The 12,727-nt window shown below is 36.9% G+C and overlaps 1 protein-coding gene across 1 annotated transcript; it reads left to right on the plus strand.

Moving 5' to 3' along the window:
* The first annotated feature begins 1,434 nt into the window (after positions 1–1,434).
* Positions 1,435–11,403, plus strand: aldh3a1 (aldehyde dehydrogenase 3 family, member A1). Its single transcript, XM_052110416.1, has 10 exons — positions 1,435–1,508; positions 3,396–3,577; positions 3,692–3,923; positions 4,020–4,105; positions 5,516–5,724; positions 5,832–5,949; positions 6,033–6,174; positions 6,295–6,461; positions 6,544–6,643; positions 10,610–11,403. The coding sequence occupies exons 2-10, from the start codon at positions 3,422–3,424 to the stop codon at positions 10,870–10,872; spliced, it is 1,473 nt and encodes a 490-aa protein (XP_051966376.1). The 5' UTR covers positions 1,435–1,508; positions 3,396–3,421; the 3' UTR covers positions 10,873–11,403.
* Positions 11,404–12,727: the final 1,324 nt, after the last annotated feature.

Here is a 12,727-nt window from a genome sequence, read left to right on the forward strand (position 1 = left end):
AGCCATTTTAGATATCTGAAATTATATTGATATCAGAAATACATTTTCAGATATCAAAAATTAAAAATTTTACTAGTAGCAATTCAATTGTTGATATCTAGAATATAAATTTTTACTAGTAACCACGTAATTCTTGATATCAAGAATTCACATTTTTACTAGTAACAATGTAATTATTGATATCAAAAATGATATAAATACAAAGCTGATATGTGTATTCGGAATTATAACTAGTAAGAAATCAATTCTTGATATCAACAATTGATTTTGAATGGCAGCCTATGGTGACATTTCACTAGTGAAAATACAATTACAGATATCAAGAATTATAGTTTTTACTAGTTGAAATATTAATATAATATAATATAATAAATTGAATATAATAAATATAATAATTAATATTATTAAGCTGTAGAGAAAGGCTGTTTGAAGTAGATCTCCACAAAGAGTCACTGTCCCTGTGAAAGAGTCACTTGGCTGTAAAAGGTTTTTCTTTTTTTCTTTAATAACAAGGTATTTCAAGCAGCAAGTTAATTGCAGTGTATGGTTAAGTAGTCCATGGCTGTTAGACTATGGTACTGTTAACTGGTACTGTTATGGTACTTGATATACAATGGAAAAATAAATGTTCCTGGTTCCTGTTCCTCTGAATATATTCAATTGTTTCTAGTTATTTATTAAAAGAGAAGCCTTTGCCCTGTGTATAAGAAAATATTGCTGTTGTAAATACAAGATTATCATTCAGTTTGTGTCGTAACACTTTACGTAGTGTAAAGCATTAGTTATGAACTGAATTTAGTTGTGTTTTGTGTTGACTCGTAAGAGGAGGACAAACAAAACATTGTCCTTTTGGAGCCACAGCTATCACATCATTATCTAATAATTTGACTGCTGATCTATAGTTTTACCCTGAATATTAATAAAAACAATGTTAATACACAAATATCCAACTTATTAGTGGTAAATATGTTTATACATTTTATAAACAATATTTGTCTGAAATTAATCGCCCACTGATTATGTAGATCAACTTGTTTATTCTCACTTTTGTTTCCGCATAGTAATTAATGGCTAATGTTTAATAGGGAAAATATCTGGCTCGATGACATTTTTACAATAACATTTAATGTTTAGCAGACCATATAAACACATCTTATAATCATTGTCCTGTCCATTCAAATTTCGTTAAACATAAATCAATTTCATCTGAATGTAGATTAATTTTATGTAATGGATCAATAATAAAAGTAAAGTGTTGTGTTACCCTAGATTAAGTGAGGTTTTTTGCATCATATTGAATTAACTGTATTAAACTATTTTCCACTTTTGAATCAGTTCTTTATATATATAAACGATTTACAGTGGTCGTATGTCCGGCAATGTAAATCGTAATGATGCGCCGCCCCTTGACGAAATATTATAAATGAGGTTGTGTTTGTGCGCCCCCCTCCTCGACGTCACAATACTGGAGCCGTCACAGACAGACTCAACATTTTTGGAATCAAAAAGTGAGTTCCGCTTTTTAGACCCTTTACCAATGAGTCGACTTTATGTAAGTAGCTCACAATATAAGAAATGCATTTATTTATTATGGATCTCTGCGTGGTCACGCGGTGTGTTTAAAGGACTGTTTTACACCCAGATGTCCTGCTTGTGTCGATACATTTGTTACGCGAATTAATAAAATAAGCGATTGACGACGTTTAAAAGCTAACAAGACTGTTAAATAATCTTGGAATAGTGTTTGAACATGCAAGGTTCGTACTGCTGCCGAATTTATTTGGGTTTAATGTTATTTTTTGCCTTTATTTGCGTTTGAAAATTCCCATACTCAGAACGTTCCGTTTTTTTTTTTAATGTTCCCAGAACGTTGTATGGAGGTTTGAAGAAGAATTTATAAAGAACGTTAGACATTACGTGACAAAATGTTGCAGGGAGTTTATTTATGATCAGTCATAAGAAGGGCTTCAGGATTATGACGAAAATGATCATTTTCGTTTTTTTCTCCTTGAATAAATTTACTGAATTTATATTAAAGGTGCACTCAGTAATTGTTTTCTCATAAAAATGTTTACTCCTAAAGAAATGATTGGTAATTTAGAAACATCAGAATCTGGAGTTTTATTGCAAAGTATGCTTTACACATACAAGGAATATGTCATGGTGCACAATGCACAAACCATCAACAAGTCAGAGATAATAAAAAAATAGGTTAAAAATAAAAAGCGAAATGAATAAAAGAATACACCGATCAGCCACAACGTTAAAACCACCTACTGTGTTGGAGTGGTTATCTGTGTTACTGTAGACTTGGTTTGGCCATTCTCTGTTGACCTCTCTCATCAACAAGGTGTTTACATCTGCATAACTTGTGCTCATTGGATGTTTTTTGTTTTTGGCACCATTCTGAGTAAATTATAGAGACTGTTGTGCATGAAAATCACTCAAACAGTTACAGAAATACTCAAACCAGCCCATGTGTCACCAACAATCATACCACAGTCCAAATCACTGAGATCATATTTTTTCCTCATTGTAATGGTTGATGTGAACTTTAACTGAAGGTCCTGACCCGTATCTGCATGATTGTATGCACTGCACTGTTGCCACACGATTGGATGATTTGATAATCGCATGGATGATTGTTGGTGCCTGATCGGCTGGTTTGAGTATTTCTGTAACTGCTGATCTCTTCTGTAACTGTGTGGGATTTTCACACACAACAGTCTCTGCCAAAAACAAAAAACATCTAGTGAGGGCGGAAATGCCTCGTTGATGAGCGAGGTCATCAACTAAGAAAGGGAATGTTTTCTACGATTAAATGTCAGGAATTGTGATAAACTGGCAGGGTGGGCAGAGAGGGAGCCTGCAACGTTCGATCAAAGGAAACCATATTAATGACAGCAGGCCCGAGGGGTTATGAAAAATGACCAGTTTCTTTGCACTGGGGCCTGCAAGATCCAAGTTACGCCACTGGCGCTACACATCCAAAACAAGCTGAGAACAGTGTTTCTGAATTGCTTTATTATTTTACTTGCATTAACAACAAATAATGTCATTAAAATTTATAATAAACTGAATACACAGAAAGGGAACATTACTGATATTGTTTTAGACTGATTTGCCATTGCATTCTTGCACAAAACCATAAATAATATACATTTTGTAAAGCTAGATGGAATGTTATATTTGACAATTTTCAAGATTAGTTAATTGCGGTAGCTGTAATTGTAATCTCTATTATTTATTCATTTATTGATTGATTGATTTGCAGCCTCAGTCATAAGATGCAATGGCTTACAATTTTGCAAGGCTCTACTGTTGCTCGGAATATTCCCTTTCACCAATACAATTTTAGTTTCCCTTTAAAAACTTTTATGCTCACTTCTCTGTAGGAAATATATGATTCAGGTCTGAACTAATGGAGATGCAGGTAGTGGATGGGGCTAGGGAGGCCTTCCAGTCAGGCAGGTCCAGACCCCTGGAATACAGAAAACAGCAGCTCAGAGCCCTGCACCGGCTTATCACTGAACACCAAGCAGACATTGCACAAGCTCTAAAACAAGACATCAACAGGGTAATTAAGTCGTTTTGACAGAGGACACATAAAAATCAATGTTTCATTGAGTCTAAAACAATTCCTTAGATTTGCTTGGAATGTGCCGTTAATGTTATTGTGACTTTCATACAGAGTATGTATGACACTTCACTCTTTGAGCTGATTGGTCTTGAGAATGACATCAAGTTGGCTGAGAGTAATCTGGCTGACTGGGCAGCTCCTCAGCCTGTGAAGAAGAACCTCAGTACTGCTGTTGATGATGTTTACATTAAGCCTGAACCTTTGGGTTTGGCGCTGATAATTGGAGCCTGGAACTATCCTTGGGCTCTCACTCTGCAACCCCTCATTGGAGCTATTGCAGCAGGTACCAATCTCTTGTACAGTAGTTCATTAGGAAGCATCACCAACACCAAATCAGCTGCTGTCAACCCCAATGTTTCCCTCTTCTCTTATTCTTTAGGCAATGCAGCTGTGGTGAAGCCATCAGAGCTGAGTGAGCACTCTGCCAGACTTCTGAAAGAACTGCTTCCTCAGTATCTGGATAAGGTACATGACTTTATACTCATTATACTTAAAAAAAATATATTTCCCATGGCCATGGAAAACATGGACATATCAGGGAATTTTCCTGTCACTGGCTATTGCTCTTTGTAATCACAAACATTTGGAATGCTCACATATATTCTTTGGTCAAAAGAATTGTGCCGGGAACCCTGGAAATAAAATAATTTGTGTTTGTTGTAGGGCTATAAATTGTAAAATTAAAAATGTATTACATGTATATAATTATATTATAATTCAGATAATTAGCAAAGCATTGATTACACAAAACAAAATGTTGCTTTAGAAAGCAATATATTATTTATTTCCATATCATTGAACATAGCCATATCATTGGCCTACAGTCCAGAGTGACCAATTTGTCAATATGTCTAAAGTAGACTTCTAAGGATGCGTCTATGTAAACACGCATCAGACAGATGCTTTTGAAGTTGGTAGATTCATTTTGGTTGCATCTTGTCATGAACAGCGTTTATAGGAGGGTGTGTTAAAGGCTTAGTTTACCCAAAAATGGCAATTCTCTCATCATTTACTCACCCTCTTGCCAACCAAGATATGTATGACTTTCTTTCTTCTGCTGAACACAAACAAAGATTTTTGAAGAATGTCTCACCATACAATGCGAGTGAATGGTGGCCAAGCCTTTGAAGCTCCAAAAAGGAGAGAAAGGCAGCATAAACATAATCCATCAAACTCCAGTGGTTAAAACTATGTCTTCTAAATTGGTCCAGTTGGTTTTGGGTGAGAACAGACCAAAATGTAAGTCCTTTTTCACTGTACATCTTGACAACAATCTCCTTGGCGATCATGATTTCAAGTTTGATTACACTTCCTACTGCGCCATCTAGCGCTCTGTGCATGCACCAAGCATTAGCAAGTGTAATCGAGCTTGAAATCATGATTGTGCCCAGAGACTGCAATGGCAAGTTGTACAGCGAAAACATGATGGTCTGTTCTCACCCAAATCATACTGGATCACTTCCAAAACCACTGGAATTTGATGGATTACATTTATGCAAACTTTATCTCCTTTTTTAGCTTCAAAGGCCTGGCCACGATTCAGCTGAGATATTCTTCTAAAAATCATTGTTTGTGTTCTGCTAATTTTTGGGTGAACTATCCCTATGAAGTTGAACGGCACGTTTTGAATTACATGTTGCGTTTACTGCCCCCTGCTGACTGACAGATTCTCATAAAAACATGAAAGTGATACTTCATGCTCTAATTGCTTCCATGGTAGGATGATTCCTTATTACAATCCAGGGGCAACGTGTTATTTTTTATGTAATTAATCACACAAAATGTACACGTTAAATTGACAGTCTAGTTTGTTGCAAGTTTATAAGATCAGCTTGGCTACCTGCACCTTGTGAAGTCAATGTTGTAATCTTTTAGGAGATGTATCCAGTGGTGACAGGAGGGATTCCAGAGACTCAGGAACTTTTGAAGCAGCGTTTTGACCACATCTTCTATACTGGAAACAGCACAGTGGGGAAACTGGTTATGGAAGCAGCTTCTCGGCATCTCACTCCAGTGACTTTAGAACTGGGTGGAAAGAGTCCCTGTTATATTGATAAGAACTGCGACATTGCTGTGGCATGCCGGTAGTATGCAGTTTGCCTGTTAAACAATTTAAAGCTTTTGAAACATGGAAAAATTGTTAAAAGTTAATTCTTAATTACAAACTTTCAAATGTTCAACTAAATATCAGGCGAATAACTTGGGGGAAGTTTGCAAATTGCGGCCAGACCTGCATTGCACCTGACTACATCCTGTGTGAGCCGAGCATCCAAGACAGGATTGTTGAGGAAATTCGAAATACGCTACGGGTGTGTAGACTATTTTTGAAGTAAATTGTGGTACATTCTCACATTGGTAGTTAAATATTACCTAAATTCTTCACAAATTCCAGGAGTTCTACCCTGAGGACCCTAAAACCTCTCCAGATTATGGCCGTATCATTAACACACATCACTTTGACAGAGTAATGGCTCTGATGGAGGGATGTACAATTGCTCTTGGAGGAGAGAGTGATAGGTCACAGTGTTACATATGTAAGGACATCTTTACGACTACGCTTTTACTTTACTTCAAATAGTAAGCATTGATTACCAGTCTTTTGAGTTAAAATCAATTAATTAATGCAAAAACATGCATTCTTTGTTCCCCACCAGCTCCCACAGTCCTACAGAATGTTTTGCCCCATTTCAGAATCATGCAGGAAGAAATCTTTGGACCTCTGCTGCCTATTGTCACTGTTAATGATTTGAGTGAGGCCATACATTTTATCAATGGAAGGGAAAAGCCCTTGGCACTCTATGTGTTTTCCTATGATAAAAAGGTATTTTTATATTGCCATTTGCTTTCATATCTTGGTTCTGAAAGGTTGAAATTACTATTCTAATAAAGTTTTGTCTATTTAGGTAATTAACCGAATGTTAATGGAAACTACCAGTGGAGGAGTGACTGTTAATGATGTTATGATGCACTATACTCTTAATTCCTTACCTTTTGGAGGAGTGGGTAAGCCAAGCAATAAGAAATTACTCAAATCAATTGTAAATAAATAAACTAATAATGGTAAGGATGTATTTGTACTGTTGTAGAGGCTTTTGAACTGTTAGGTTCTGATTAACTAAGGGATGAGTAAACCCCCCTGGGTGCCTGTCAGAGCACAAATGATGATGAGACAGATGTTCAACTTAATCACTGTGTATTGATGGTAGATGAATGGACCACAGATGTAAATTCAGTGATGTACATAAGGATATGGTTTTGTAGTGTGAAAACAAGAAATACAATAAAGGCAATGAATAAACTGAACATACAGTGCATCCGGAAAATATTCACACTGCTTCACTTTTTCCACATTTTGTTATGTTACAGCCTTATTCCAAAATGGATTAAATTAATTATTTTCCTCAAAATTCTACAAACAATACCCCACAATGACAAAGTGAAACTAGTTTGTTTGAAATCCAAAAAAACCACATGTACATAAGTATTCACAGCCTTTGCTCAATACTTTGTTGAAGCACCTTTGACACCAATTATAGCCTCAAGTCTTTTTGTGTATGATACTACAAGCTTGGCACACCTATTTTTGGGCAGTTTCTCCCATTGTTCTTTGCAGGACCTCTCAAGCTCCATCAGGTTGGATGGGGAGTGTCGGTGCACAGCCATTTTCAGATCTCTCCAGACATTCACAGAGTTGTCCCGTAGCCACTCCTTTGTTATCTTGGCTGTGTGCTTGTCCTGTTGGAAGATGAACCTTTGCCCTAGTCTGAGGTCCAGAGCGCTCTGGAGCAGGTTTTCATCAAGGATGTCTCTGTACATTGCTGCATTCATCTTTCCCTTGATCCTGACTAGTCTCCCAGTTCCTGCTGCTGAAAAACATCACCACTGCATGATGCTGCCACCACCATGTTTCACTGTAGGGATGATATTGGCCAGGTGATGAGTGGTTCCTGTTTTCCTCCAGACATGACACTTGACATTCAGGTCAAAGAGTTCAATCTTTTGTTTCTCGTGGTATGAAAGTCCTTCAGGTGCCTTTTGGCAAACTCCAGGCATGTTGTTATGTGCCTTTTACTGAGGAGTGGCTTCCGTCTGGCCACTCTACCATAAAGGCCTGATTGGTGGAGTGCTGCAGAGATGGTTGTTCTTCTGGAAGGTTCTCCTCTCTCCACGGAGAAATGCTGGAGATCTGTCAGAATGACCATAATGTTCTTGGTCACCTCCCTGACTATGGCCCTTCTCCCCCAATCACTCAGTTTGGCCGGGCGGTCAGCTCTAGGAAGAGTCTCGGTGGTTCCAAAAATCTTCCATTTATGGATAATGGAGGGCACTGTGCTCATTGGGACCTTCAATGCTGCAGAAATTGTTCTGTACCCTTCCCCAGATCTGTGCCTCGATGCAATCCTGTCTCGGAGGTCTACAGACAATTCCTTGGACTTCATGGCTCGGTTTGTGCTCTGACATGCACTGTTAACTGTGGGACCTTATATATACAGGTGTGTGCCTTTCCAAATCATGTCCAATCAACTGAATCTACCACAGGTGGACTCCAATCAAGTTGTAGAAACATCTCAAGGATGATCTGTGGAAACAGGATGCACCTGAGCTCAATGTTGAGTGTCAAAGCAAAGGCTGTGAATACTTGTGTACATGTGATTTCAAACAAACTTCTTTCACATTGTCATTATGGGGTATTGTTTGTAGAATTTTGAGGAAAATAATGAATTTAATCAATTTTGGAATAAGGCTGTAACATAACAAAATGTGGAAAAAGTGAAGCGCTGTGAATACTTTCCAGATGCACTGTATACACAATAACAGGCATTCATTGTTACATAAGGAAACCAAAATATTTCTGTACCAAATATACAGTTACAGTTTAATAAACAGAAACAAGGTATTTTACAGGATAACATAAGCGATTAGTGGCTGTTAATAACATACAATTCCCATGTATGAATAACATCATAGCTAACATAAAAAGCATTCATACAAACATGACTCTAATCACTTGTTCGGGTGATAACAGTTTAACAAATTAACATTGTATCATCAAGACATCATGAATAACCAGTAACAATGAATTGCATATTAATAAAGAATGAATCATCACACTTTAAACATTATTAGCGATCTGTTTAACACAGAATCATATAACACTGTTAACACAAATATGATCAAAAAGATTTACTTTCAGGTCAATTACTAACATCTGGATGTTACATCTGCATCAATCATCACAAACAAACAGGAATAAACATCTTTTCAGATAACAGCTCACACAGATCACACAGACACAGCCGATAGCAGCAGCTCAACTAACTATAATGCTCACTGCGGGACTGTTACCATGGTTACGGTTTCAGAATAAAAGTCCATATCAAAGGAGCCTTTATAACATGTACTGTTAATTATCTCAAAATATTTTACACCGCTCTCTAAAACTCTTGATTCTGATTGGTCAATTGGAGCATTCTACGGTCAAATATAGCTGAAATCGGTCCATGCGTGCTAAAATTTGAACCACTGCCCCCAGTGGCCGAAGCTGGAAGTGCTGGAATTGAACGTATGAACGTGTAATCTCGTTTCTGGCTGAAATGTCCACAGGGTGGTGCAACAACCAGTTGTAGTTTTAGTTGTAAATGTGATGCAATTTGTACATTGTCATTGACTATTTGGTGTAAACAGAAATTTAAGACAAACCGCGCCCTTAGTGTCAATGTAGTGGCGTGGAGTGTGATGACGGTGTAGATGTGCTATTTTTCTTTATTATAGCCTGGGTTCGATTACGCCTTTAGTCCCACTTTTTCCATCCTGTTTCCTGTCTTCAATATTAATATTTCCTTTAATACTACTTATAATAATGAACAAAAACAATTATATGAAGGTTGATTTTCCTGTCACGATGAAGGTCTGGGAGTCAAGAGAAAGGTTTTAAAATTAGCTATGGTTTACTATAGTAATATTGTAGCAAACAATGGCAGAAGCCATAGTTTTAATGCAAATAACCATGGTGTTACTACAGTAATATAGTGTTAATATAGTAACCCTGTTTTAATTTTGTGGTTACTATGATTTTACTACAAAATACCATGGTGAGATTATGGTTACTGTAATAAAACCATGGTTAATTTTTTGTAAGGGAAGGTGTGGTTAAGGGGTATGGCTGTGTGTTCGGTGTCTGTGGGACTCAATAAACACAACACACTGCAGTGATTCCCCTATACTATTAGATAGTATTTTACAAGGAGCGCAAATAGCTTCTAATACTATTTTCATTCAGTACAAATAGCCTCTGTTTTTTAATTAACTAAATCTCTAACCCAAACCCCAACACTAAATGTAACAGTCAATGAAGCAAACAAGTAATTTTAGAGTGAAAATTCAACTTCCAAATTGTGCTAACCATTGTTTATGTGAACGCAATTACTTCCTGGTTTTCATGGGACCAGAACCCAAATCTTGGAGATCGCTCACGCTCTATCAGTAGCACCATGGGGAAAGGTAATCAGATTTGAATTGATGCAAAAATGACGAGGGGGGATGCCGCATGTAATTCTGCAAAATGGGGTCTATTTTAGGGTACATGGACTTTCGGAAGGAACATGACCATTTTCCGTGTGATCGTGTTCTTTGTGTAATGACCAGTTAACGTGTATAGTTGGCCCTTGTTCCTTGCAACCTACTGTATTTCCATACTGTAGCTGCACTAGTTTCATGTCTCTCATATCACTCCACAGCTTCTTTCTTCTCCAAAATAAAATAAATTGAACACAAATCAATATTTTATGTCCATTTATAAATGTATTGGTAAATAGCTGTGTAATAATCTCATTATTGCAAAATAAATCCCTTCAAGATGATACGAGATTTTTGACAACTCACTAACATAGTTATGTGTTATCGGACTGTTTGGTGATTGCCTATATTAGCAACATTCTCACCATTTTTCTCACACTCTTTCTCTGGAAGGAAACAGTGGAATGGGTCGATACCATGGCAAACACACCTTCGACCAGATGAGTCACCATCGTTCCTGCCTCATCAAGTCTTTTGCCATGGAGAGTTTGAATGACGCCCGCTACCCCCCACTATCAGTAGCCCGGGTGCGCAAGGCCAAGCTTGTCTTGCAGACTCGGTGGTGCAGTTGTTGTAGTGGCATGTGTGTGTGGGCCGTCATCTCCACCGTAGTGGCTGTCGGTCTTCTTATTGCCTTACTGGTTGTGTTGCTATAGGTAAAGGATTTTACTGCCTATTATAGTATGGCATTGTGAAATTCTTGATTCTGATTGGTTAGAACACATTCCAAGGGGCTGATTTGTTTTTTCAAGAAAATTAATTGGGGGTATAATAAGGTAGTTCTAGGAACAAGGGAGTTTTAGGGGTAAAAACCTGAAAAATGTCTCAAGATAAACACATGTACATTGGTTAACCATGTTAAAAATTAACCACTTTTCTTTGTTTATACATTTTCTGTGGGATAATTTGCAGTTTTTCAGAAATGGCATATGATTGAATTATATTTCCCAACAGAATTGCTTAATAACTGAATTTTCCAGGGCACTAACAATGCATGATTGTTCATAAACAATGTTCCCTCCCACTTCCACAGGGGATTCCAATTTAAAGTAGATCCCCTTGTCTGAAGAGCAGCTGTTCAAGTTTATTATTGTATTTGAATGTTCTGATTCAGTAACAACATTTTGTTCACTGTAAAACTATGTATATTTTTCAGTACTTTGAAAATACAAAGTCGCCTACTTTTTAAAGTGTTTTGATTTTTTTAAACCCAGTTAAAGCTTATTTTAAAAGGCCTTTTCTACATAGAGTATTTAACAGTTAAACTGCTGAATGCTGCACATTTGGCTCTTAGTTTGTACAAGTTAGCATTATTTCTCTATGTAAGTGTAACAATGCTAGCATTGTTATTCATTGTCCTTCAGCTTATCTTCTTATGTCTGGTTGACTTCAGAGAGCATCAACAACACATGGATTTTGATCCTCACTTGTGTTGAAATTTTTTTGTTTTTTAATGTCTTTTAATGAAGATAAGACTACGTTTATTTGCACCTTTATAGATCAAAATGATGATCACAAGAGTGACATTTTGGAACTAATTTAATAGGCTTTCAAAGATTGCATGTAACAAAGCAGCTTTATTTAAAGTTTCTTTAAAGTTTTTTTTTTATTATTATTATTACTTGGGTGAATTGAAAAAATAGAAAACAGAGCACTTGGTGACAACACTTGACTCTTATGTCACTTCTATAATAACATTCCTTAATCTTTTTGATCATTCTTCATTTAATGTCATACTAATTGCAACTGCCAGCAGATGGCATCATGGCTCTGTGTTTGCTTTTCTTACATTTTCTCTTACATCCTGTTAATGTGTATTGATACTAACAGGATGTCAGGTCCCTTCACAAAACAAACTACATACTTTAGCCTTAAAATTTTGTTAACACAACCAAAGTCCTGTACACAGTGTTCCTCAGTATGATTATGATGCTCCCTCCTTGGCATAGTCATAATGTAAATAGTCATTATGAAGCCATAAAGCAGATTTAGAATGTTAATTACTGTTCTTGAAATTAGTTTAATGCTTTTCTCAGAATGAACAAGACTACATGTATTTACTAGTTTAATTTCATTGCAACATTTTAATGCAACATCCTTGTAAAAAGCCAAGACACATTCCTCCCGGTGTGCATTTTATAACCAACAAACATTTGTAGTATTCAGATTTACTTGTGCTGTTCAACAATCTACAGATCTGACATTCAGCAAGTTACATTGGTTAGACTGGCAAATTGCTGAGGGTACAACAGTTAACATACAACAGACATAATGCTTATTGTAAACATGGTGTTCACACTGATAGCACTAATGCCTCAAATTGCCAACTCTTAAAGAAGCAATATGTAACATTGGCATCAAGCATTTAAAATTGGTACTGCAGACCAAATTCAAAATATTGGAGGGAGTTGTCTCCCCCGCCCCTCCTCCCCAGACTCGAAGCTCACGCGGATTGACAGGTTGAGGATACGCAACAGGAATGAGCAAACTGACAATGCAAGCAACCAGCCT

The sequence above is a fragment of the Xyrauchen texanus genome, chromosome 38 (genome assembly GCF_025860055.1).
Source record: "Xyrauchen texanus isolate HMW12.3.18 chromosome 38, RBS_HiC_50CHRs, whole genome shotgun sequence".
NCBI lineage: Eukaryota > Metazoa > Chordata > Actinopteri > Cypriniformes > Catostomidae > Xyrauchen > Xyrauchen texanus.

Bases quoted from the DNA above. Each gene is read 5' to 3' on its own strand.
- aldh3a1 (XM_052110416.1), top strand. From the start codon at position 3,422: ATGGAGATGCAGGTAGTGGATGGGGCTAGGGAGGCCTTCCAGTCAGGC. The intron at 3,578-3,691 runs GTAATTAAGTCG...ACTTTCATACAG, and splicing joins TAAAACAAGACATCAACAGG to AGTATGTATGACACTTCACT. The intron at 3,924-4,019 runs GTACCAATCTCT...CTTATTCTTTAG, and splicing joins CATTGGAGCTATTGCAGCAG to GCAATGCAGCTGTGGTGAAG.